Raw genomic sequence first — 27,411 nt, 5'->3', positions numbered from 1 at the left:
AAAAAATGAGTTGGCTGACATTTTTAGACGGAAGTCCCTTCCTGGTTGTGGCACCTTTAGTATTAAGATTTTGATTGCCCAATTAAAAACAAATTGGACTAAATCATGAATATCTTATAGTAACTAATTCTGGTATTGTTTCCTCAATTATATTTCCTCTTGTTTGTGAGTCAGCTATTGAAACACTACTGCTTGATGCTTAACTTCATCCTTTGGTAGCAAAAGTCCATTCTCATATTCAGAATGGCGCACGCGTGAGGGACAGTAGTTTAATTCAGCAATACATTCAATTTTCACTAGTTATTAAAACCCCATCAGACCTCCACCCCCACCCATCCGCTCTTTGCTGACTGCTTCCCTGGAAGTGTCTGTTTCCTCAGCTTTGCCCCGCCTTAGTAACGGGCATCCATACATCTCCCCTGGTCTTGCTTGCCAGGCGAGAGAAATTTCCCCCTGTCGATGGGGGGCGGGTGCAAGGCGGAAGTGACCACTGGGAGGCGCGCTGCTTCTTCCTGAAGTGCTTTGGTGGGCGGTACCTGCTACCCAAACTAACCACTAGCTTCTTCTCGCTATCGATCGTCGGCGTTTAGCTCGACGGTCTTGCAATGACTGGATTGTTCCTTTCGGGTGAATACTCCAAGCCGAGGCGACCAGAAATGGTTCTATGGAAACCGCCGTACAAGTAAGAGCGTCCTCGTTTGTTTTCGTAAAATAGACACTACGTTTGTTCGGCGGTTGTGGTTTTTAATAAAACGGCGGAGACAGGCTACGTTGCTTTCCTCTTGCTAGCACAGGACGGAGGTCGATAGAATTGGAAGAGTCCGCCACCAATATTTCATTTAAGTAGTTTTGCCCTCTGGATTAAAACGATGTTCTTTTGCATATTAAAACAATGGCCATAAGTGAATGAGCATTTGCTCTCATTTCCGCTCGAATGCGATTGCAACTCAATGACAGCTACATTCTCGTGCAGCTCATTCAGAGCTGGCGGAGCGATGTGTGCGTTATCGTTCAAATGTGTAAAGTACAAATGGCTGGACTCGCGTCCGGGCGGTGTCTTATAATGAGTTTTTTTTTATTAATTGCATGCGATTATGACAGGAGAGCTCGCGCTGCCTTCACAATCCCACACAACTCCTTTCCCCCAATAGGAAATACCAGACGTCTTCCGGTCTTTTTTATTTTTCAAACAGCACTGTTTTTTTAATCATTACGTGAACATAGCCGCCTGGCAGATTAAAAACCACTTCTAAAGGTTTTTTTTCTTAGATTGTAATTACGACCAATTATCGGCATCGAACTGGAAAAACAGTAATTGAACGGCGTCTTTCATGATAATTGGGAAATTCTCCACAGGCTCCTGAAAGCGTCTTGTTACGTAATCTGCCAAGTGGGCGTGGGGATGGGAAGGGGGGGGGGGGGGAGCAGACTGATTACTACTAGTGTACACGCGCTCTCCGCCACACAAAGTGGGCTTTACCATTTAAATTCTCGAACACTCTGATAGTTTGGCAGACGGGAACGAGCAGGGACGAAGTCGTCGTCTTTTTAACAAACGTGCAGGTAAGACGCCATCTTTCCTCCCCCCCGCACACTTGGCGTTCACGCGTGTGTAGTATTGTCTTAATTCAGCTTTTGGATGTCAATCAAATAGATGCTAATGAGGAGGTTTGGACTATTGCCTTATTGGGATCTCCCTTTCGTGATTGAAGAGAAATCGCTGATCCAAGACGGCATTTGTAATATCTCGGTTCATTGAGGGACGGATGGTGTCGTTCAGGTGCCACATTTGCGGGGTACAAGTTAGCACGCGTGCTGCCCTTGTGTTTACGTGTGGTACGTGGCTAGCCCAGCCACGTGGTCCGCGGAGCTTGAGAACATGTGGCCACTGTAAACACGGCCACGTCCGTCAGCCTGCTGCAGGCTCGCTTTCAAAATGTCATAAACAACAGCAATGTGTTAACTCCTGTTTGCAAATCTAAGTATAACTGAACTGCGGAAGTATTTTTTTTCCTACTTTCGCCTGCTTTTGTGCTTCCTCCATCGGGGATGTATGTCTTCGTTCGCTCCACCTCCTCAATGCACAAGCGGTGTATTAAATGTGGCCTTTCACAACAATAACGAGAAGTTATTTTATTTTAAAAGAAACAGTTAGTTCATTTTTGTTGTTGCTGCTGTACCGAGTAAGCTTATCTAACCGCACGGCGTTTTCCGCGCATACATCTTTTTTCCCCAATTTCAAATTTCTCCCACTCTTAGCGTGTATTAAAAATAAATGAGCGGCAATATGCCAAGCACGTTTTGCGCCGCCCCCCCCCCCCCCCCCCCCCTATTCTTTGACCGGAGATATTTGATCATTTCGTTTTGACTTTATTTAGGTTAGATTTGATTAGGGTTTTTTAAATGTTTAGTAATTATTTGTTGTGAATAAAAACGGATTGTTTTATTTGAGCTTTTGTATTTTTTTTCTACCTATGTATGGAGTATTTGTCGATTACTGCATTAAAAAAAATCACCAAGCTTTGTATGATAAACCACAATTCTCAAATGATTGTGACCTTTCTTCTGTCCAAATGTACAAAACCGAAGTAAATACAATTTAAACGAACCCCTCAAGCTCATGTATAATATAGACAAATTCAAAGGCAAAGAACCGTTTTGCTTTAAGTAGTTAAACTTTTTGTTAGTTTTTGTATTTTTCAAAAGCACTTTTGATTTTATATTGTCAACAATTTTTAAATTTGACTTTATTTCGTTAACTATAATGTGACTGACTTGCTGTTTTCCTTTTACCAAACAATTTTGGAAACATGCCCCCCCCCCCCCCCCCCCCACGAGCTGTAAGGTCCACGGTAATTATTTTTTGTAGATGTCAAGAAAAGGACATCTTGGAAATGTCACTTTTTCAAAACACAACCCTTAAGAAATATATATTTTTTAATGTTTAAGAATTTAATTGGATGAGTGGAAAATGAGGTGACAGACAACCTTGCATGGGTGGTCTGGTCAGTATGTCCAAGAGCGAAGCCACACTCCTTCCAGCTCGTATGCCTGTTTGATGTAAAGTTGTGCAGCCTCAGGTTGTTGTAAGTTTTCAACACGTTGATTAATGCATGTTACGCAAAAAAATAAAACTCTGCTTTTGCAATGGTCAAGCATGTCTTTGGCAATGTTCAGTGATTCTGCGTATGAAATTTTATCTTGAGCAAAAAATTAAACTCACTGGTTGCTTTGTGTAAAATTTGTTGCTTAATACATTCATTATATTGCTAAATTCACCAAAGATCCCGGATACGCATGTGCGTTTATTTTACTGACCGAATTTGGTTCACTATTGGTAAAGGGAGCAAGATTCAGAAACCCTGTCTTCTTTTTTTTTTTTTTTTCTGTAAATGGGCTTTAAAACTACGAAAGCTGCTAAAATGCCCTGACGAATACAATCCGTTTCATTGCTCAAGTTGATTAATCACTCAGCTCCTAATCGAACGTTGTTTATCACTGAGTGGAAGTCTCAAGTGAAGTCTGGTATTTACCAATTGGTATTTCCACTGAAAGGTGTACATAATATGATGAACGTTATAGCTCAGATCAGACTATCGGTACTATGCTGTGACAACTGCAGCCACAACACTGAAGCTTTCAAATGTAAAATAAAATACATTATTGAAGCTGCAAAGTCACGAGTTTTAATATATTTTCTAGCGTGGCATGATACAAAGCATTTGATGCTTACCTGTCTTGGTTTACTTCCACCTGTCCCTGTTGTTGGCCTGCTTGTTGCATGGTAGCTAGCAGAAGGTCTTTGGGGGTTTGCTCATGATCCTCCCTTCTTTGTGCCTACAGCCACTGCGACAGTGATGGCACAAAATGAAGGAAGCCCCCCCCCCCTTCTCTCTCTTTGTTGCAGAAACCCACCTTAATTAACTGACCCGCCATATTGACAAGACGCTAATCCAGCATTGTCTTGTATATCCACTAGCGTTATGACGTTGACACCACCCATCTGATACACGGGGTGAAGGTGTGACGCTCATCTGTGGTCCACCAAATGCCATTTTGGTTTCGAGACGGCGCCAGCAGAGAGACGAGACGGCCGCGAGCGTTGAGGCATCGTGTTAATGATGTTATGAATCAAAGCTAATAAGCCACCGCCGACATCGATAACATTGGCGCTCGCGCTTTGTGTCTGGGAAATGTGCTTTTCATTTTCATTCTGCCTGACATATGTGCAGATGAGAGCAAGTCAAAAGCGAAAGGTGGGAGTTTATGGGAGTAGTTGACAGAGCCTCGAGACTCACTCACTCACTCACTCACCTAAACCTCACCTTCAGTGCCCCACCACTCCCTTTGTCTTCCTCATTCCCCACTCGCACACGCACAACACACACAGGCACACAAGCGTCTCATTAATTGAACTACCATCTGCTCCATATGTACCATCCCAATTAGAGGGATTGACCTTTCACCCCACCTGTCTAAATCTAATATGGGAGGTGGAACTACATGAACACGCTAGCACGCACACACTCGGTGTAAACTGTCCAGACTTTGAGCCTTTTCTTGTGTCTTTCCACAGGGTCTGAACTGGATTGTCAGCCTTGTGTAGTGTTTTTGGTCTCCGCCTCCTCAAGTGTCCTCTGGACCTCGGCTGGCCATGGTGGTTTGAAGAAAGGGGAGGTGCTGCGTGCATGCGTCTTGACTCGAAGGGACCCGGAACAAAGAGAAGCGCTTTCCCAAGCTCCATTCCAATATGTCTCAAAACCGAGAACTTGTTGTGTATTACGTTGGGTATAAACTCTCCCAGAGAAACTACCCCCTCAACCTCGGAGTCACACAGGAATTGAACAGGACTGACGGCGGTGCGGAAGCCTCAGGTGAGGAGCAACGCATACAGACGCCCGCCAACGGGACTACCAATGGCACCAGTCCCCCAGCGTCGCCGCGACGACAGACGGCGAGCCTAAACGCGGTGAAGGAGGCCCTGCGGGACTCGGCCAATGAGTTTGAGGTGCGCTACTCCCACGCCTTCAGCGACCTGGACCAACAGCTACACATCACGCCGGCCACGGCCTACCAAAGCTTTGAGAACGTTGTGAATGAGGTATTCCGGGACGACATCAACTGGGGCCGCATCGTGGGGCTTTTTGCGTTTGGCGGCGCGCTGTGCGTCGAGTGCATGGAGAAGGAGATGAGCCCTCTGGTGGACAGGATCATCGAGTGGATGACGGTATACCTGGATAACCACCTTCAGCCCTGGATAGAGAGCCAAGGAGGCTGGGTGAGTCTCAAATGCATGCACCTCCTTCACCGAGTTGTTCACTTAGGCTCGTTGCGGTTGAGCATCGTGAAAGTCAGGCTTCTTTTCACAGCAAAATACCGGTTTGGTTCTGCTCCGTTTGGCCCCGTTGGGCTTTTTTATTTTATTTACCCGTCATCCGAGTCAGGCAAATCGTAGCGCACTGAGCCCATCTGTCGGAACGACACACACAAACACTTCGAGATGTTGCAATCTGATCACGTGATCCGTAATTGTGAGTGATTTCTTAATTTACATCTTTTATAGATATTTATTAAATAAACGCAGCTTAAACCGTCAGGTTGACACATGTTGATGCAAGCAATGACAGTTGGATGAGTTTGTTGCTGTAGACTGTGCACGCACATGTCGCCGAGCAAGATGGGACACTGGTAAAAGTTGCTACAAAACCAAAAGATGGTGCCTTTGTCCAGAAAGCTCGTGTTTTGGGAAGAAAGATATGACCATAAGCTTTCACTCAAGCAGCAGACAGACAGGCAGGGCAAGCGAAAAGATTCTACAAAGCCGTAAAAGCCAAGCAGACAGCAGGAGGGAACATTATTGTGAAACAGCTCGCTGGCAGGTTGGCAAACGTGATGCATTGAAACCACTTGGCTTTGAGTAGAAGTCTGACTAGTCTGAATTATGTTGGGACAAACAAATCTGTGTGCCCCACTGGTTGCATTTGGCAAGCGATTAAAAATGTTGCTCGTAGATGAGGATCCCACACTGACTCACCCAATATTCATCTCGAAAGTGAGTGTCTTGTCGGAGTGTACCCTGGAACTCTGGTTGAGAAGTAGTACCTTGCAGTAACTAGCAGATGCCAGTGGAAAATCTCCAGCCTAACGTTTTTAAGTTGACTCTGGAATTTTGTGTGTGTTTAGAGTTGGCTCTGGAATTTTTTGTACGTGTTTGGATTCTTTCAACACTGAAGGAGTGGTTCGTTGCTGATAAGGAAGTCCCGAAACATTTCGACCATATTGTTTATGATGTGATATTGACATGACATGGTGGTGGGATATCGTCAGAGGGTCATGGGAGACTTGAGACTAGATAGAACGCTGTCAACAGCGACGCAGATTGTGCACCACAAACAATGGTCAAATCACAGCTTGCTCAGCTGCTGGCTAATTGATCAACAACTAAACGCTCGATGAGCTCAATGAACACAGGAGGACATCGGCCTTTGGAGCCGCCGTGCCGTCCACCCGGCGTGCCTGGGGGGGCTGAGTTGTATCATCTCAGGGTGGGGAAGATTCCAGGCCATCACAGATAGTCCTTTGTTTCACAGCGTTCACTCGATTGGTTCTTGGCTTTTTTTTCTGTTCTTGTCCCGGCCTCTCCTCGAGCGAGCGCTTGTCCGTGGCAGCTGCCTGCACATGAAAGCTATGTTTTTCTCGCACGGGGTTGGCTAGAGAGAGCCAGGCCGTCCCAGTACAGTCTGACCCGTGTGTCCGCGTGCGTGCACTGCAGGACCGTTAAGGTCAGCTTTTTCCTTTGTGCCAGCCATTTGATGGTATGAAGGCGAACGGCAGCCACGGGGAGGGGTTGTTTATGTCCACTCTGGTGTTCTGTATAGCGGCAGGTCAAAGGCCGACGCTATGGCAACCGCCATCCCAGCGGCTGCCGCGTTGTGCACCTAGGAGGAAAGCTCACTGGGCAGGCCGCAGCTTTTGTCTCGTTGCAGCGCCAGATGCCCATTTTAAAAGGGGATGGAACGTACAACGATGGAAGCAGGCATTTAATGTTTCTCCATGTGTTCAATTTGAATGGTGGCCAATTGATTGTACAATTGGCGAGCCCGGTACATGTTTGGAGGCTGGTTGTCTAGTTTCAGCGCTTTGAATGGGAGTGCTGCTCACCTCACATGATGCTGCTGCTGCTCATTTTGAGATGGCGTCTTTCTGGAATACACTCTGTGCAAAATGCACAACAAAATCCTTGTATGCTTACTAATTAGAACGGAAATCACATATCACCTTCTTAACACAATGGCCTGTCAGTCTTTCAGAAAACACAAAACCGAAGTAAATACTGCTAATATTCACAGGGGTGGAATTTGTTTACCTAAAGATGTTGCAGATTTAAGATATTTAAGGCAAAAATTTTTTGCTCATGAAAATGTGACCAATGCCGTCATTTTAAGAATGTGACGATATACAAACACACCCTTGTCACACTTAAGAGTCATCATCAAGTCTGACTGTTTGCGTGTCAACGTAACCTGGACCAGGAGAAGTGAATGAATGTTGTCCTCAAAGTTGAATGGCTCAGCGTCTACGCTTTCACTTCTCCTACCAATGGATAACACTTCCCGGCGCATGGTGCCACTTCCTCCGAAGCCCCAAGCAGCCCTCCCCTCCTTCCTCGGTTGGCTTTTTATTGCACTGCGCAGAGAGCATATAAGTGTGACCCTTCTTGCTTATTTATGAGCACACTCCAGCCGCCAGGGCAGTCCCGGCAGCACAGATGGAAACTTGAGTGTTTTACCACCAGAGTATCGTAGCATCGTCTCTCCCCCCCACACCCACCCTTCATATTTGAATTAGTCTCCTCATCAAACAGCCTGTCTCACTTCTTCTTTTTGTGGTCTCGACAGCTCATATTCAAAACCCCCCAGATTCCCCGAAAGGCACCCGTTGCAAAAACCCACGCGAGACGCTTTCTCGCTCGCTTCTCTTTTTTTATTTTTTTTTTATTTTTCTGTAGCTCTTGCAACCTGCCTTCCTTTCTTTCCCCTGGCACCTTCTCGCAGGGATATGCCGCCGGCAGATGTTGGATCATCGCCGTGAGGCAGGTGTGCCCTCCTCAATGTTAGCTGATGAAATGTTTGTCTGCAGGTCTGCACCACCTAGGTCATTTCTCTTTCACTCAGTTCCTCAGTTGCTTTCAAATGAAGCATTTTGGTATGCAATTAAATGAAGGTGAGATAAAAGTGGAGAAACAAGAACCAGTTTGACAGATAATGGGCGATTTCCCCCCTCCCCTAGGCGGCTCCATTTTCAACAAGTCAAGATTTGCGTAGGACAGGGATTTCCCTGCATTATTTGTCACATCACAAAACGAACACAATAACACACTAGACAACTCAGTCTGCTTTCATGAACGACTAGAGAATTCACAATACTTAAAAAGAGCTTGAAATCAGAAGATTTGGACAATCTTAAGTTAAAAATGGCTCTAAAACAATTGCTTGATCATTAAATGTGGGCAATTAATTTGATCATTGATTTGTTATTGATTAATTTTGACACTCCCAACCGTATCTCCTAAAATGCCACTTAAGCTCGCTGTTGAAATGTCCTAAAAATGTGACACACCATTTACATCACTGTTAAAATCTTTGTCCAGTAACACGGGAATTAGAGAATAGCATTCCTCTTTTTTTCCTGCTGGGAAAATACAATTATGGACCCAGCTAACAATAATAATGAAAACAAAAATATTTTTCTCAAGGTGCCCTATCTCAATATGACATTGTCAAAATGACCTGTTAAATCAACTGGGGGGGGCAGGGTGCTGTAATACTCTTAACTGCACGACCTTGTAGGGCGTATGCAGGAGTGTTTAGAAAACAGCTGCTTCTCAAGGAGTCTTCATTTTAGATTAAAACCTTCCAAAACGGCCCAACGTAAACCGAATATTTGTCTCATTCCGAGTTACTATAACAATTGTTATTTTTAGACTATCTTAAATAACAATGAAATGTAGCCAATAGAACTTAAAAAGGCTTCAGAAAACGCACAGACATCGTGACAATTCTTTGCAATATAGACTATAAATTACAATTTCAGTTCCTCATTGTGAGGACAATGATTCTGAAAACTTGTCATCCAACCTAAGTGTTCAGATGGAAGGTGGCAGAGGTCACAGGTTTTGCAGTGTAGAGCAAACCTTGCTGTTAATACCACCAGCCAGGCTAGCAAACGATCCCGCCGGAGCTTATTTTGGAGACCGTGCTGTGCGAGCTGCTGAGATAGTGCCATATTAGCGGTTCCTGATGGGAGATAAATATTCTGGGCCAGAGCCGCGACCGAGCGAAGTGCCCGAGTAAAAGGCCATATATTGCCAGATAATAGACAGACAGGGGAGGAAGCGGCAGTGCCATCGACCCTAATAACACTGTTACCAGCCGAGGAGGCGATTGCAGTGATTACTCAGTGGAGACCGAGCTGCCTCAGGGTCGGGCTACAGCCTTATTACCAATTAGGGAAGAATAATATCTTAACTCGCTTTAGAGGGAAACAATGTCTTCCCCCTCCTCTGGCAGACATAAAAGTCTCTCTGGTCTGAAGAAGCTCGATGGCAGCTGGATGGAGCTAATGCTTGGCGAAGAAACCTGTAAAAGAAGAAAAGTACTAAAAGGCCATTAGTCCAGTTGTTACATGCCACTAAATATGTAAAAAGCATTTAGGTGGCCATTAAATTGCCTCTTCTCTTACCACCAAATTTAATTAGCATTTAAAAGGAAGACCAACACATAGCTTTTTTTGTGGTGGAAAAGCATCTCAAACTTTCCTCTTTGTCCATTAACTACAAACGTTCATGTGTAATGTCGGTGCCATATTATTGATATATTTTTATATTGATGGTCTTTCTTTTTCAAGTGGCGCATCAATTCATGTCTTATTCCCATTTTGGAATTCCTCATTCTATGTCCATCAAACGCTGCATTGCGCAGTCTGATTTTGCCTCCAAGTCACCATTGAGAAGGTAACAGACTAGAAGATGGCCAAATGGACACGACCATGCAGTTCCTCCTTTTGCTAAATGGGACTCTAAATCTTACCACCTTAAAAAGCTTCTGTTATTATCTGTTCCCCCCCCCCCCCCCTTCCCCTCCTCATGTAATTAACATAGAGGTGGTTAGATCCACAGTCATCTGTCAGACTGGCTGCCCTAGAAGAGAGGGAAATCTCACCCTCGGGACGCATCCAGCCCGCCTCTTCCTCCGCTTCTCGTCCTTTATCTTCTATACGTCTCTTGCATCTCTCTGCCGGGCTTCCGATCGATTTTTGTCCCTTATTTTTTCAGCCTGCGCCTCCCTCGCCACTCCGCCACTCACCTCTCTCGCTAAATACGTCCTTTCCCCATCAATCTTTATGTGCCCCTCATGTCCGCGTCCACATCGGCCTGTCGGTCCCCATTGAGATCGTGGCTAAATGAAAGAGATGAAAGAGAATGTCCCCCCCCCCATATATTTGCCAATTCAGAGCACGTGTAGCTTTGCTAATAAACATTGTATGTGTGTGGTTGCGTTAAAAGGACATTGTTTACCGTATCAGGTAGTCTTGCACGCATCTCTTGTTTGTTATCTCATGTCAACATTTCTTGATATTGTATTTATATTGTGACATGTTGCGAGGGGGAGGGGACAGCGCCACGCTGGACCGGTGACTATTTTAAACAAAGGACCTGAAGCCAGCCACACGTACGTACAAAAAAACGTGTTTGCTAGAGTTGTGCACACGACTTGTCACGTATATAGGTTGTTGTTTTATTTTTTATTTTTTATTTTATCATTCTTAAGGTTGAACCAACCGCAATTTTGCTAACGTCTGACTGCTGGGTTAAAAACTAAACCAACCCAGGGTTATGCGCATTTTTTTCTTCAATTTTTAACCCAAATGGGGTTGTTTTTAAATCAGCATTGTTAAGAGTTTATATATGTAACACACACAAAGACAAAGCTCCAGCAAAACATCTCTTTGCATCCAAATTTGATCAGTGGAAGGCACTTTAGCTCGTTTTTGTGGGCGGCTCTGTACTGATCTGAATGTGCTCATATGTATGCGTATCTATTGTTTCCATATGCAGTACTACTGCCTGTGTGTGTGTGTCTGGATGTGGGTGGTTGGGCCACCCCCCCCCCCTTTTTTTTTTTTTTTTTTATAAATAACATCCATAATACACAGCTTGGCAGTCTGTGTTTCTTTGTACTCAGTGGTGTGTGTCACAGTCCCAAGCTGACAATGACAACGAACAGATTGTACCATCTGAGTCTCCCGCTGCTCTGCAATGAAAACATCAGGAATGTCATTTGCGAGTTTTGGTATGCAAGAAGGTGTGCCCGTTGGTCCCTCTTTGTTTTGATTTGTTTACCCACGTTTAGATGACACTGTACTGCAAATCACCTTCCCAACCATCTGCAAGTAGATGATTATGTAGCAACAAACATGCTTTCGTAGTGAAACTAATGACAGTTCTATTAGATTGGTGTGTACATAGATGCGAGTGGATTTAGTTTATTTGTATGATTAGCAACAATGTACAGTAGATTTACTTAAAATGGCATCTTTGTGTAGTGGTTCAGTCAGAAATCTGAATAAAATATTTTCCCATTGCGTAGTGTATTAAAAATTATATAAATCTATATTTTTTGTTTAAAAAAAAAAAAAGCATCACCCGAGGGATTCATGTTGTACTCTTTTAGTTAAATTTTTATCATAAACTGCCAAATAAACCGTAATCTGAGGAAAAAATGGCACTTATTTGCAAAATTGTATTATTCAATTATTCAATGGAATAATTAATTCTAGAAAATATAAAATAGTGAGAGCCACAGGTAATTGTTTTCCAAAGTAAAAAAAGTTAGTGAATTTCTTATCTTGATGAAACACAAAAGATAGTTATGCTTTAATGAAGGAGTACAGAAATCAAAGAATTACTGCCGAGGGCAAAATCAGAACAATTTTTAAGTGAAACTATGCCTCGTGAAACAAAAACTGGTGTGTAAATGAGCAGACAGATTTTGCTGACATTCTGGTGCTGACAATTTTGCACGATGATTCTATACATTGGTGTCATCCGTGTGAGACGGGCCATATGCATCTGTGTGCAGCACAGACATCCAGATGTATAACAGATTAGCAGGGTCTTCACTGTCTAGACTGGCAGTGCTGTCACAAAAGTGTTGCCAGTCCAGCGGCGTGAAGACTTCCCCCATTAGCGAATCCCACACACATAACCCCCCATGAAAGACCCAAAGAAGCCCCATGCGGCGAAAGATGAGCCACAATGGCCGAGATGATGTGTCAGTGACTCAGCTCGACGAGGTCGTAGCTAGTCAGTGACACCATGGTGCACTGTGGCTTTGTGAAACCAAGGCAAGAATCGTTTTGGTGTGCTGCTCCACTCCTCTCAGGCTTAGTGGTAAAATCAGGTCATGAGCAAACAGCCCCCCCAGCCCCCACTCATCATCTTGCCTCCATTTTTACCTCTCTGCTCTACCCCTATGGGTAGCCAGCCCCCTTTCTCATTTCACCAAAATTAAAAAAGCTAACCCGATTGTCTTTTTTTTTTTTTTTTTTCCTCCACGCACCCCTCTCGTTTCAATGCACTCTCTTCCTCTGTCGTATCTGTGATCAGATTATATGGCATATCGCGGGATTAGTGTAGCTCGTGGCGTGTATAAAGATGGAGCGCAGTGGGTATGTTGATGAGGCTTTCATGCAGATGCTCGGTGCCCGTCTTATGAGGACTAAATGATGATAAAGAGCATCGAGGCCACGGTGCCCGTGCTCACCCCAAACTGGTTTCAGCCTCGGGGCGCTCTAAGCAATAACGATATTGTCAGCGCCTAAGCAATAAGAGTGCAGATAATAAAACAATTTGTACACAACATGAAGATGACATCGTGCTCCACAAATCATGCTCCTTTTCTAGTGTGTCTCCTCATCGTTGGCTTTGTGGCATCCCTTCTTCGTCCTTTCTGGGTTTCCATCCTAGGTTTACACTCCTCTTGAATTAATGTAAGATTAATCAGGAAGCATGGACCTGGCCAGGGCATTAAATGTAGATTAATTTAAGATTAAAAGGCTCAAGCATCAATCAGTTGGAGTGCACGAATGAATGCCTTAATAGTTCTAAATTTAAAAAAAAAAAAAAAAAAAAAAAATGCATATAGATATATTTTTGAATGCAATGGAAAGCTTAATGTCAAGTGAGGGGAAAAAAAGCCCAAACTTAAATGGGTATCGATCGGGTAGCGTGGAAACCTGTGCCCAACCATTATTATTTAATTTTTTTTACCTTTTATATATTCTAACCATTCCCGACAGGTCTAAACACAAGCTTAAAGTTTGGTTTGTGTGGGGGGGAAAAAAAAAACTTTGCAAAGAAATCTCGTACTCGATATATTATACAATCTCATACTCGAGCAATGACGGTACTGTAAATTCCTAAGTACGTGTTGGGTGAAGGTTCAGGGTTCTCCTGGGAAGATTTTATGTACTGTACTGTCACTCTTGACACATGCTCGTGTACGCGCGCGCGCACACACACACACACACACACACACACACCTGACTTTCCTGTGTATGTCTGGTGTGTAGATTTTGTGTGCGTGTTGACAGAATGGGGTTTTGTGGAAAGAGATCCCCCTGAGTGGGAACAGATTGGTGTCTGAGCCTTCATGTCCTCCTGACTCATTAATCTTGTCTTTAATTCATGGCCTCACTGTCAGTGCAACACACACAAACTCAGCAAGCCTTGGTACCAAGGTCCTAAAACGGAGGAAAGCGTACGTGGGGGCTCGTTGGCACAAGTAAAAGCATTGTAACTACAAGGAGGGAGCTTTAATATTTTAATATCCTCATTTGTTCTTGCTTCTTCGCCACTTCTTGGAAACAATCCATCACATTTCAAACCAAAGACACAAACACACGCCTCTTATCACTGATCTTGGGCACCAGTGCCAACAATGTGAAATTAAAAGAACAAAATGGTTTCATGAATGATGGAGAGCAACCGAGCTGGTGATTAACATGCAGGAATTGTTTACTAGCTAACTGGCAAAGGATTTCATGGAGAGTGTTGGTTGATTCTTGCTGCTAAACGAGGTGCTTACTTTTCCCACATCTGTAACTGGAAGAAAAAAAAAAAAATCCTACACATGACCCCGTAATGGTATAATGACATGACATGATTTGATTTGTAAACAAGAGTATTGATTGATTTGGCAGCGATTGTAGATTTAAGTATTTTTCAATGAGGTGCCACAATCTTCGCACGCTCAACTTTGGGCCGCGTCATCCAAATCCTGTTTGAGCAATTTTGTATGTGTGCTTAGCGTCTTTGTCCTGCACAGAGAAGAACCACCGCCCTCGTCAGACTTGTAGAGCGTCAGCCAATGTCCCGACATTGCTGGATCCACCTTTCCTTCCTGAAGTTAGTTACTGGAACTGGGGGAAAAAAGATGTCTTGACATTCATACCAGAAAATTTTGTCTCCTCGTGGTTGGAGTCCTTTATGTGCCTTTAGGCAACTCTTGGCTTGCTGCTTTGTGCTTTTTATTTCTTCATTGCTGTCTCTTCGTCATCATTCTCATTTTGAATGCACCGTGTACACTGTGGGTGATGTTTCTGAGCCGCTTGCTGACGTCATCCCGCCTTCTTTGCTTCTCATGCCAGGGAATCGGCTTATCGCTTGATTTACCCGATTGAACTGGGCTGTAAGTTTTTGTGCTCACAATCCCTTCCTGCCCCGGTCATGAGAGATCGCTGGCAGATTTCCTTGCTTCTCAAATGTCAAAGCAATCGTGATGAAGATGGAAAAACTAAATCCTTGAGAAAGGGAAAGAATCATGCCGAAGGGGCATTTTTCCTGGAAGAGAAAAGGTTTTATTCTGACCAAATCCAGTGCAATTCAACTAAAAACGAGTTTATGGCTCCAACTAAAGATTATTTTTTTTAAATTTGACTAAATGTGTTGTATTATTTTGTCTATTTAATGGACGGGGTGGATTTAAAGAAAAAAATATTTGCATTCCTTTTTTATGCTGAGGCAAACTTGGTGAAGTTGTTGTAGTAAATGCTAAGAAGACTGCAAGTCAAAGTGTTGTAGTACTAAGTTAACAAATCTAATTGAAGTAGGATGTCACAGTGATTGGCTGATGTGTTTAGGGACTGTGCAAGCAGCAGGGTCACGGTTCCTCACCGGATCACTCTGTCGCTGTAAATAAACAGCTTTTCGTCAGTCACATTACATCAGTGCAAGTTTGCTCCGTAAACAAAAACACGAGAGGAAGGACGTGCTACCACGCATGTACATGTCCTAAGTGTTGCAACCAAATGAAAGGTTGCTTAGCGACATTCCTCAAATAGTCACTGGCTCTTTGGGGGTCTTAAGGGGTACTGAAGTTGAGTCGTTTTGAGTTTCATGACCAATGCATTGTTTGTCCAAACCAGTACTTCTGGTGGGTCAGGACGTAAAGTGGTCGGAAAAATGTGCAGGGGGTTCCTCAGGGTATGACAGGACAGGCGGACAGCAATGTGACTTGTTGATGTAACAAGTAAGCTGCAGTTCAATTGGTCACAGGAATTTAAGTGAGCAAGAGATGGATGACATCTCCCACATGACTGATTCATTCACTGAACAGAAACTTAGATAAGAACTTTACAAGTAAGGCATCCGGAATTGAAAGGCTCGTCCGGAAGGGGTGTGTATGTGAGATCAGTGAAAACGGACTCAGGCTCATCAGCACAAAAGAATGCTGCTCTTTGAGTCATTTTATTTTGTATTTTTTTACATTAAGTGAGTTCCCACACATTCCTAAACTTTCCATTGTAGCTTCTTGTGTTTCTGTGACCTTGTGTCCATTTGAAAGTCTCTGGCACGCTCTTCGCACTATTGTACAAAAATGCTTGTGTGTGCGAGAATAGCTTTGACAGCATTGTGTTAAAGGTGAATACTTAGCGCTTGGTCATTCTGAACCGCCTGGAACTCTCTGCTGCACTCCAGCGTCAAATAAACATTGTTTGGTCCAAAAGTTCATCAGACTAATGTAGTTTGAAGCAGACTGATGGAAATTGGTTGGAAAAGCCCGGGGACTTGACAATGACAAAATTTGTTTGTAGTGGCCAATCAGAACAGAAAAGTGAAGCCTAAAGGCCATGTTCACACTTTTTCTCCCACTCAGAGGTTTAAATGTGCCATTTTTGTGTTTTTCCCCCTCAGCCTAGTGGTCATAATAGTGGCATGTTAAAATTTGGTGCTAAACTTAATCTCTCTTGTTGGGTGGGGTATGTTGACATTTAATGCGTTGGTAACAGTATTTGGTTTCTACACGAGCCAAAAAATGTGTATATTTGGTATTGATGACTTTTTTTTTTTTTTTTCATGACCCATGTTGGAATTTATTTCTAATTTAACATAAACTCAAGTTACTAATCTGACTCCAATTTGTGACCTTACCCAACTGCCACTCATCCAACAATATGCGCGCTCGTTCTGCAATAGAAAGGTATCAGGAAGCCGGCATTTTCACACACGAGTGGATTTATTCCTAACACACAGATCTAATACAAGCACCTGGGTCTCGGGTCCCTCTCAATACAGCTCTGTACGCCTCTGTTGCCACCAGCAGACGTACTCTACTTTCGAGTTGCCCAGCCATGAGTTATACTACACAATATGCAAATGGCACATCAACAAAGGCATTTTGTCATTATTCTATTGGCTATGTGTATACTGCAGTTAACTTTAGCTTGCTCTCATTGGTCTTTCTTCTCCTGCAGAATCACTTGCTCGCTCCTCCTGGTTGTAGTTTTCACCAGTTGTTATCCATTAGCTGCCCCTGGGTCATCTTGTCCTCCTTGCTGCTCCTGGGTTATCGTTTGTTCTGGAACATTCCATTCGTGCACATCCTGAACTACTTTAAGATCAAACTCTTATGTTCCTTTACCCATAAAAAAAATCTCATGGCTTCAGTGTCAGGCAAAAGACATTTAGCGGTTTAATTTCGGATGACCTTATTTGAAAACTATGGTAGTTGTAACACAAAATGAAGGCCACTTGGTGAGATACCCCAAGCTATTTAGCAATGTGTATTTCTAGTATAGGATTTTTATGTACATGCCCAGTTAATCATCGCAGCTATTGACAATTTGATGGATAAGGGCCGTTGATCATTCTTCTCAGCTACTGTTGAATTTCCCTTTTGTTTTTGTTTTTTGCTGTTGGCGGGGAAAAAAAGTCACTTGTGTGTTGGACTTGTTATGGCGCAACACAGGCGCAACCAACCAGTCCGAGGTGATGAATAGGAAGCTCCTGCTAATGATTGTTAAAACGTTTCTCTCTCCACATGCTGCAGTGTTTGGACCATTTGTCAGGCACACTAATCAGCTGCTTTCTCGTTGCTGTGGCAACCAACCGCATGATCTCTCAACCCTTTTTCTCACTCACCTTTCTTTCTTGAGCTAATCTCTGGGCCCTCAGAACAAGTGAAAAGTTTCAAAATGTTACAGGGCTTCCTTCCCACGTGGGAGTGGATAAAGAACAAGGTGCGCTTGTGTGAAATGAAAGAAAATGGTGGCTTTGAGGGGGGGGGCTGATGGAATACATTCCTTCCTACTACATAATAAAGGAGGGGCCCTCGGGATCCTTGAATTACAATGAATATCTCATCCAATGGGTGGAGAACAGGCAGTAAAACCTGTTTAAATGGAGCTGATGCAAATGGTAGAGTATGCATCTGGATGGAGTGGTGCAGCATATTAGCACATAATGACTCCAATTTCTTTTGTCTTTTGAGTCACGGATACCCATGTATATGCATGTCGTACGCAAGAACACCTCGACATGTGCAAGCGCACATGAATGCTTGGCATGCAAATGAATGGTGAAAGATATAAGAATGGGGAAATGTGAAAAATTGTATTTGGGACTCTTCCACCTTCAAATAACATTGCTAAAGTGTTTTGCATCACACGTTTTTTTCCCCCATGATTGAAGCGCCTAAGTTGAAGTGGACCTAGATCATTAAGATCATTTACGCAACACTCACAATGTCATCAAAGCAGTACATTTACATTTTGCATCGCAATCAGTATAATCAAACGTTTACTAGCTAAATTTGCCCTTCATCTGGTTGTCCGCCCTTGTCGTACGAAATCTGCGTTTTTTGTTTTTTTTTCAATATACGAATTGAGGCCGATGAAGTAAATGATGTAATGTCGCTATGGCAACAAGAAATGCAACACTCCTTATTAAAAAGCCTTTGAATTTGTTAACTATTCACAACTATTGTTGAGGATTTGTGTGTCAATTGAAGATCATCATCAGCATGCCTCAGGGTTTGCATCTTTTGTTCCTCCCAAGTGATCAATACAGCTTGTGCACTATTGACATGCCCTGGCTTGTCCCTCGTATAGGTGTCAGTCACCCTCATCACAAGGCGCTTGGCCATTCCATCCACATTGCTCACATTGCTTCTGACTGATTACACAAGAGTTGCAAAGCCTTTGTTCAGGCCGCCCATTTCTCGTTGGAAACAATGAAGTCAACTATTGAAAGAGTGTCGCAAGCATGACTCATTATTCTAGAATTTGTCGATCCTTGGTGGCAGCTTTGGTCTGCTTGAGTGAAGCTATGACCAGCAGTGTGTCCTGTCATCCTGCCCCATTTGTGTCATGGCGGTGTGGCGGTGGGTTCACTCAGGGTTTATGTTTATCTGGAGGGTTGCTCTTAATCTCGGCATGCATCACAATCGAGGCTTGTTGAGGAAGTCAAGGCGACAGAGAAGAGAAGCAGTCTTTTTCTCGCCGGGTTTCCCGCATTCCGAATAAAAGTTAACAGTCTCAAGGCCCACGCTTGGAAGGTTGGAATGCATGGCCGTCACCACCTTCTGCCAGGTCCTCACATATCCAAGGCCTTTTTTTTTTTTTTTTTTTTCCTTCCTTGATACGGCAGGACCTCCAAAGTCAAAAAGATTTGATTCATTTCAAAACAAATACTATATAGTGCAACTTTGTCTATCTTGTGTGGCCACGTGTCAATGCCAAGAGGCTAGATACGGTCAATGTTTGTTGCCTTAAATGAACCTTGTATGCAGTTAAAGTTAGTAAAAATTGACAGAAGATGAATGGACACAACACTTGGGTTACACCCACAGTGTCGAACGTCAGTGCAAGACCTCATTTTCTTAAAATATTCAGAGCTCACTTTTATATTTAGTTATTGTGACGATAGTTGGTGAACTAACTGACACGGCATCATGTCATCAAAATTTTACTCATGTCACCTCATTTTGCAACAAAAGGGAGAATACAGCTGCTTTTGTCATTCGTCATAAAAGTAAATGTTTCAATCCAAACCGATTTTGCGTCAGAATCATTTTGTCTGATAAGAAGTCACGTTGAACTGCGTAATATAGGCCCAAAGTAAAAAGGTGCATTTGTTTATCTTTTTCTGCAGTCATGTCAAGCACGATTGATGCCAGGAGAGGGAGAACAGTCTTTTTTTTTTTTTTTTTTTTTTTTTTCTTTCTCGTGTTCACTACAGTGGTCTCTTTTCCTTGTACAATGAACACATATCAAGACTAATTACTTAGATAATGGTAAAGATATTAAAACGTTGCATGACAATTGCTTTTGCACTGACGTTTTATGTACACACACGGGATTGAGGTCATTGCGCCGTCTTATCTTCCGCCAGCATGTCGACACTCAGCAAAATTCTTAGAAAACTTTGCAAGATTTGTTGGTTCAGAAGTTCCTGTCAGTGCAACGACATTACGCGATGCACTCCTACGCACTCTTCAATTTTTTGATCCTGTGCACACATGACTCTATTGAGTTTGAAGTGACAGTGAAAATGTACAGAACTCAAGGACCCCATGAAAATGCTTTGTAAATGAGTCTGAATATTGAAATCGTATTATCTTGTCATGATAAACCTGATTGAGTGACGGTGTCTCACTGATTCAATCAACAGGCCGATTACCCTTATTGAACTTCTTCTATAGTCCTATCTTCAACAGTTTCACTTTTTCTGCCTCGTCTGTCTGCAGTTTCCCGTACAAGGCCAGAATGTTCCACTTGTTTGGTTCGCCCCTCCACGCAGAATTAGTCATAGCTCATTTTTGTCTGACTAATTGAGGATGACTGGCAATTTTTTTTGAAGGCATTTAGGACAACATGGGCATCATCAGCACTGAGTCAGTTTGCTGTCCATTGTGAACCTGACAGACGCCCCCTAACGGTGAAAGATATTGGTCTTTATTTCCAGGAAATGATTTCAGTGGGTGGTGGCGATGTGGGCCTTGATCTGCAAAAGAATGTCAACATCTCACACGAATCTCCTACAGCATTTCTGGAATGAGGGCAAAAGGGACTAGTAGCAAATCCCAAGGTTCCTCCCTTCTAAATCTATCTAAAAGGTGTTGTTAATTTGTTACCATGCACAGTCATGACCAAGGTGGTCATTTTATTTTACTGGTGCCCAATATGCGTTGCTATGGTGACATAGACTCTACACAGCTGTAGGTGAACGTAGGAAGCCTACCTGGCTAATGAAAACCCATTTTGTTCATTAACAGTCTTGAAGATGTTAATCCTTCACTGAAAATAGCATTTCACTACCACAATAATGGTGGACCACAGTAAGGTAAAGTATAGGCAAGGTATTAAAGTCAGATACATGAGGGCCATATGAAATTTGTGAGTTCCACCAGATGGAGATTTTATTGCCATTATGGACATGGACAGCTTGATAGAAATTCTAAAGGAGGTGGTGGACTTGATGCATCAATACATTTTAGTAGTCAGTAGGTGGCACCTCTAAATGTCTTCAGGGCAGGACAGTTATCACATCATCGAATTGCTTTAATATTGAAAAATGAACGCCTTACGGAGTTAAATGGGGCATGACTTCTCAAGGCATCATTGTGTGTTTACTTGATATTTGAGATGTAAGATAGGTTTTACCTGGATGTAAATATAGTTGATGAGTTTTTAATATGTAAATGATGGCGCAGAATCCAAGCTTGTTTCCGGTTCTTAGACATGATGTAAGTGTGCCCCCTGCTGGTTGCTGTCGGGTTTTCAAAGGTGAAAACTCAATAGTTTTTTTTTTTTTAACCAAATCACCAGCAGGGAAATATTCAATTAAGAATAAACTGTTGTAACAATTTTGCAGAGGTACTGTAAGCAGCAGTAAATCAACCTTTGTGCTCACGGCCCACACTTAATTTTGAAAGATTAGGCACGTTATTTTTTTAGACAAACCATAAACAAGTTACCAATTTTATTCATCAACACTTCAATCTTGAATGCAGTTTTTTTTAAATTTTATTTACAATAAATATATGAAAATAAGTTAAGAAATAAAAAGACTAAATTGAGCCAATTCACTAAAGATGATTGGGCATTGTATATTGAATTAAACTCTGGACTACAAAATAAGAGGGCGGCTAGATTGAGCTCATGGCTGTTCTTTATTTGGATTTGCGCAATTTTACCTGCTCATCCATATAACTGTTAGCATCTCTCTGCATTAGCATTAAATGATGTTCCCTATGTTTGTTTTCCAGGAGCGTTTTGCTGAAATCTTTGGCCACGACGCAGCAGCAGAGATACGCCGCTCCCAGGAGAGCTTCAAGAAGTGGCTGCTGGCTGGGATGACCTTGGTGACCGGTGTGGTGGTGGGCTCGCTCCTTGCCCAGAAGCGCCTGTGATGCCCTCATCTTACACACTTAGACGCATACACACACAAATACACGACACAAGTTGAAGTTTTCCGTTTGCCATCCCCTATCGGACTGAGAATTGACCTTGTTGTTTTTGGACTGGTGTGAGAAGCAAGTGGAAGGGGGGAAGAGTCTTTTTGTGTTCACATTACCCCTCCACCCCTGCCATTAACCTCAGCATAAACACGTAGACATGTTATTTTGAGGAAATGTCTTCCTTTTTATGGCCCCTGTTTGGTTTTCTCTCTGTAATGGTGGACACGTATTATTAATTCTATCTAAACTACCCATTTTGATCCTCCCAGGAGGATATGTGAAATAGCCTGACTAACGTTAGTGCACTACCCACAAAACGTTGGAGCTTTTGGGCTTTCAGGTGTAGTTTCAGTATGAACCAGAATTACACTATTACCTGTACCACAAGGTCAAATGAAAATGTACCTATAAAGGTGTATAATGCCATTTAGGGTTATCCTGATATTGCACCTGAAAACCTTTTTGCAAGTAGTCTATGTAAATCACAAAAAAAGCTGTTATGAAACTTCCAAAAGCATCCAAGCTATAAATGATCATAATATATAGTAATGAGCATTTGTTTGAATCATTATCTATTTTTTTTTTGAGGGAGGGGCCACATTAGTTCCCGAAACTCGATCCAAATTGACAGCATGTTGTCGGCCTTGGCTACTACTTTGGCCTTGTGTCGGCGCCATTCCTGACGCTGGCAGACATCACAAGCTAGAGCATGGCTGTGCCATATGGAAAACTAAGGGCAGGATGTGGTTGCCGGAACAGTAAAAAAAAATGTAAGAATAAACAACAAAGTGCTGCATTCCTCTCTGATACTGTCTCTCATGGTAGTTTGTAATGTGTGGTGCTTTTTGTTTATGAGAAGACATTTTAGCTGTTGAATGCGGCTGTATAAAACAAAAGTGAGCTTACATTTTGCTCATGTGCTTTTAGTTGTATTTGGATTTTTAAGACAATTGAACCCCAGCACTCCCAGCTGATTTATTGCTCAATTTTGAGTGGTGTTTTAATTGTTTTTTTTTTTTTTTTTTAAATGTTTACGTTCAGCCAGCCAGAGCACAGTAGGCCGTGTGTGCGTGTGCGTGTGTGTGTGCGTGCGTGTGTTGGGGGGCACGTTGTCCTCGTGTACTAGACTGTAGCTGACAAATGCAGCAAACGTAGCAGCTCACACCGCAGATAGGACGTTTCTCAGCATGACCATGTTAGATATTTGGATGTAAAGTTGTAATGTTACTGCACTGATCATTTAACCCCCCCCCACCCACATTTTCAATATGAGCAGTCAATAAAAGTTTGATGCATTCATGTCTGCTCGTCTCATGGTTTGGATCCTGTTTCAAAATCGCCAAAAGAAGATTCACCATCGTCGGCCGCAGCATCCTTGAAGCGTCCAGCTCAGATGAAAGTTTCCAAAAGAGGAAGAATGAAGATGTCGTATATTCCTCACAGTTAGGAATGGCTGCACCTTTGCGCAAGAATACATGACGCAAAAAAAGTTCGAGTGCCTTATGTTTGATACATATCGTGCTTTTGTTTGATGGCTGAAGATACAATAAATGTATCCATCTACCTGTTGCCAGTCGGACATCACAATAAGTCTACATAGCAGTGACATTGCTTTCATAATACAAAAATACTTTTCAAGTAAATGTATAGACTAGAAATCTATCTAGTCTCGTATATGACAACATTTTCAATGCTCACAAACGACTAACTGCTGGACGGAGATCAATCTTTATTGTGCAAGTTACACCATGCAGAAACAGTGTCCTGCTTGCATCTTCATTTCCACTGGCCCTTCTCATAGTCCCACTTGGCGGAGAGACCTTCGACTGGGTTCATCCTCATGTCCAACATCCTCTGGATTTGTTTGGCCTGCCACTCGCTGTCAAAGGTCCGGGGACGTGGAGGGTAGACTGGAGACGTTCAAATATCAGGAAATCAGTTCTTCATGTATCACAGAACAGGAAACAGACAAGTTCCTTCTCACCTGTTCAGTCTCTGACCCCACTCCATTGCAATTTACAGTCGAGAATTGACATGATGCTGTCCATCGTGTGTAATGATAGACGAAGTGTGCTATCTAAAAAGTATACATGTATTTCTCCTGTGACGTTTTCAGATAGTTTCATCTCGTTCGCCAAAAATCAGCAAGTCCATCCATCTGAAACCGCTTATGGTCAGATGTGAAGGTAAAAAGTCTGACCGTGAACCATGTGACACCATTCTCTTCTTTGATTGGCTACAATAATGTAAACAGGAAAATGCTTTCGCGGACGGAGCCGACTTGTGTCTTCTGCTTTAATAGCGGTACGGACAATTACCTTCCCACAGAACAGTAGAAAAAGTAGAGGATCTGTGGCATCAATGATGTTCCGTTCTCTGAAATATATTGACACTATAAAGACACGACGAGACGCGCAACTGCAGAAATGACTTGTGGTGCGGCTCATTGACACTTGATGGGCTAAAGTGTCATAAAAAGCTCCATAACTTTTCAGATTGGTGGTATTTTTAGTGTGCACGATATGTTAGTACCTCTGAAGGCGTAAAATTGAGTGCAATTGAGTGAAGACAAATTAAAAAAAAAAAAAAAAAAAGGAATGACGTGTCACGAGCGCCCCGAACTCACCGTAGATGGACTGCCACAGGACCACCAGCCCGGTGAGGCCCAGAAAGATGAAGATGCCTCCCATGACAGTTTTCCACTCATCCGTGGTTTGCTTCATTTCTGGGTAAGTCTGACGAAACATCAGGCGGTAGACTGCGACAAGATCATGGATGTTTTAGTGACTCTTTGATTGAAAACCCTGAATCAGTGTTAGGAGCTTACGGGCTATCTTCTCCTCTTTGCTCAATTGGTTCCAGGGCCCTTTCTCCTTTTGCTTTAGGCTCTTGTCAGCGGCACTCAGCTCATCTTTGTAGGCCTTGTCCGGCAACGGGGTGTCCACACGGTCACAGTACATTGGCTTGGACATGTCCGCCGCCTGGCTTACATCACCTGAGAAAAACAATGCAAGGCTTACTTACTCACCAGTAGAAATATGAGCACGTTAAGAGTGCGGTCAGCGAGACTATTAAATTGCGCAAAACGATTCTTGACTTGACAAATCGTGTTTATATAGTTTGAAATCTGCTATTTCACTCAGTTTTTCTTTTGAAGACAGAAAGCAATAAAATAAGTATTTTTGTTTCATTCACGCCAATCTATGCACGAGCTCGTATTTTCAGCCATGAATGATTCACTTCAGACTTGTTATTTTTGTTAACAAGTCCTAAAAGTGACCCTGAGGAACATGTGCTTGAGCTGTTTCTTCTTAGCCATTCATGACCATCTTAATAATTCTTCCCACCTCCTCCAAGGAGACTCAAATATGATACTGTACCGTGACCGTGCCTCGCCACGGTGGCGCTGCTCGGGGTCACGAAGGCGCTGCTCGGGGTCACGAGTGCCACCAAGCGCCTGCCTAGGAACCCTGTTCCTAGACGCCCCGCAGTCAGGCCGAGCATCTGTAAACACAGAGTGCATAAAATCTGCATTAACAAACTGGAAGAACTTGAGCATCATAAATTCACCACGAGAGCACAAAATGTATACTCGTGAGCAAAACAATATTTCACTTTTACCCTGTGATTGCCTATTATCACGTTTTAATTGCATTTTTTATATCGTAACAATATATTCATATCTTATCAGGGCCCGAGTAGCTACTCTGCAAGCTCCCTATTGTAATGTTGTAAGTATTATTTTGTTAATTTGTACAGTTTTCTTGAATATTGTGTTATTTACTATGTGAACATGTAATGCTACTGTTTTTTTAACTTTCTAATTTCATTAATGCAATGTATTATTATTATTATTATTAAATTCCTCATTTGTGCCACATGGTTGCTCAAATCGGTCCCTATCAATTTCAGAAAACCTCGGACTGGCGGTCAGCCAATTACATGCCACATAGAGACAAACAATCTTTCATACTCACATTCATACTTGTTGTCAATTTAGAGTCCTTAAATAATTTAAGATGCATGCATGCATTGTGTTTAATGAATTTTGTCAAAAGACATGAAATGTGTCATCTTGAGATGAATGGGAGTGAACTTTTGCTTTGGTTTTGCAAAGTTAGCTGACTGCATTTATTTCTTTGTAAACATACCAGCTGAATGAAAGTTTCTTTTGTGTCTTAATTCAATGTTGCAAACAAGTCTTCATTGCTATCAAAAAATGTGTTGGCAACGCTCACTGAAAGTGAAAATGGCGGAAACTGGCAAGCTGTCAAATTTTGAGTGCAAGCTGACCTTCTAAAAGTTATTGTGGTAAAAGGTGACGGCATGCCTGCAAATAACAGAATTTCTTTGTCCCATTTTACGCAAGACACTTTGTTAGTACATGAATGAATATTGTGCACAGATCCGATATGTGTAGTGAGCAACGATTGCCTTTTCGGAGAACCCTGATACAGATTAATTCCTTGCATTGTTTACCATCTCTGCTGCACGTACACCACTCTCTCCACTGGAGTTCCAGAGTGGCGCAGTTGTGAAAGAGAGGGTGTTTAGTTTTTTTCTCTCCATTTTGTTTTATCAGAGTATTCCGATTGTAATCGTGGATACTCACCATGGTGGTGGTAGTGGCGCAAATCCTGCGTGGGGGGAACAAAAGCTTGTTTTGATCCTGTCTTATGTCTGCTTGGATATAAGGGACAAATGACAGTGAAGCAGCTAGTGGGCGGGTCCCAAGCACAGGGCAAAGTTGCACAGTGTGTTAGAAAACATCTATAAATATATTCATATTCAAAGAGTTATGCCTATGAACAATGTGGAAATATGTTTACTGCATGCAGCAAGCTGTAAAAAAATGCAGAAACGTTGTCTTTTTCCCTTTTTTCTTGCACTGCTCACTTTGTGCCACAGGGAGGTTATATAAGGACACGAGGAGTTCGTTCACTGCCATTTTTTTTTTCTTTTATGAGGATCATTTTTACGGTATTTATATATATTACGTGTGAGGTTAGGGTATATGGAGAAAAATACATTCAACAGCTGATTGTTCCACACTGCTTGAGGATGTTATTTTATTTTATTTTCACCGAGGTCTGGCCAAGAGCCCAGAGGCAAAATGCCCATGAGGGGGGGCAGCGACTTAGCCAACAGCAGCACAGAGATTGCAAAAAGTGCAGGAGACTCACTCGGGTCAGGCAAGGACGGCTTCTTGTACGTTACAGCAACTGTTAGCTGTGGCCCCAAAGCAGGCAGATATATATTTTTTATCTAATCTGTAACTCAACTCAACTATAATGTTTACCAACTGCATTGTCTTTGTGTCAAAAACCTAAGACTTCACTTTATTTCAATAAGACATAAACATCTATTGACTTCAGGTCAGTCTATTGACTTAGTCATTGACGAATATTTCATTCACTTGCCTTCAAAATGTCTTGAGTTGCTTCTAACAGGTTCTCGAGCCTGTGAGCAAAGCTCTTGGTCCTGTCGCTTGACCCACACTTCTGCATTGAACACACGTGAGAACTGTCAGAAGCGAAATCCCTTCAGTCAAAGAGTTGCATGGGATCTCCATGTTGAAAGAGCAGAAGAAACCACGGGCAGCTTCATGCAC

General features: G+C 42.7%; 2 protein-coding genes across 3 annotated transcripts; one reads left to right on the top strand and one right to left on the bottom strand.

Moving 5' to 3' along the window:
* The first annotated feature begins 505 nt into the window (after positions 1–505).
* bcl2l1 (BCL2 like 1) lies at positions 506–23,096 on the top strand. Of its 2 annotated transcripts, XM_085914567.1 has the most exons (4): positions 506–682; positions 4,577–5,278; positions 20,306–20,428; positions 21,609–21,756. In XM_085914567.1, the coding sequence occupies exons 2-3, from the start codon at positions 4,751–4,753 to the stop codon at positions 20,396–20,398; spliced, it is 621 nt and encodes a 206-aa protein (XP_085770693.1). In that variant the 5' UTR covers positions 506–682; positions 4,577–4,750; the 3' UTR covers positions 20,399–20,428; positions 21,609–21,756. The 2 variants fall into 2 exon arrangements, with proteins under 2 accessions (XP_085770693.1, XP_085770685.1); XM_085914559.1 differs by lacking the exon at positions 20,306–20,428 and having other exon boundaries at positions 514–682; positions 21,609–23,096.
* A 416-nt stretch (positions 23,097–23,512) lies between these two features.
* cox4i2 (cytochrome c oxidase subunit 4I2) lies at positions 23,513–26,463 on the bottom strand. The gene is made up of 5 exons (XM_085914579.1): positions 26,413–26,463; positions 25,181–25,304; positions 24,628–24,795; positions 24,427–24,558; positions 23,513–23,710 (listed from the first exon to the last, which is right to left on the bottom strand). Exons 1-5 carry the CDS (start codon positions 26,413–26,415, stop codon positions 23,577–23,579), a joined length of 561 nt encoding a protein of 186 aa, XP_085770705.1. The 5' UTR covers positions 26,416–26,463; the 3' UTR covers positions 23,513–23,576.
* Between the last annotated feature and the right edge of the window lie 948 nt (positions 26,464–27,411).

This window comes from Syngnathus leptorhynchus, chromosome 1 (genome assembly GCF_054491065.1).
Source record: "Syngnathus leptorhynchus isolate UIUO chromosome 1, UIUO_Slep, whole genome shotgun sequence".
NCBI classification, from domain to species: Eukaryota; Metazoa; Chordata; class Actinopteri; order Syngnathiformes; family Syngnathidae; genus Syngnathus; species Syngnathus leptorhynchus.
The sequence above is the reverse complement of the archived record's forward strand: the minus strand, read 5'-3'. Positions and strand labels throughout refer to the sequence as shown.

Bases quoted from the DNA above. Each gene is read 5' to 3' on its own strand.
- bcl2l1 (XM_085914559.1), top strand. From the start codon at position 4,751: ATGTCTCAAAACCGAGAACTTGTTGTGTATTACGTTGGGTATAAACTC. The intron at 5,279-21,608 runs GTGAGTCTCAAA...TTTGTTTTCCAG, and splicing joins TAGAGAGCCAAGGAGGCTGG to GAGCGTTTTGCTGAAATCTT.
- cox4i2 (XM_085914579.1), bottom strand. The intron at 24,559-24,627 runs GTAAGCTCCTAA...ATCTTGTCGCAG, and splicing joins CAAAGAGGAGAAGATAGCCC to TCTACCGCCTGATGTTTCGT. The intron at 23,711-24,426 runs GTGAGTTCGGGG...GAACGTCTCCAG, and splicing joins CCTGTGGCAGTCCATCTACG to TCTACCCTCCACGTCCCCGG.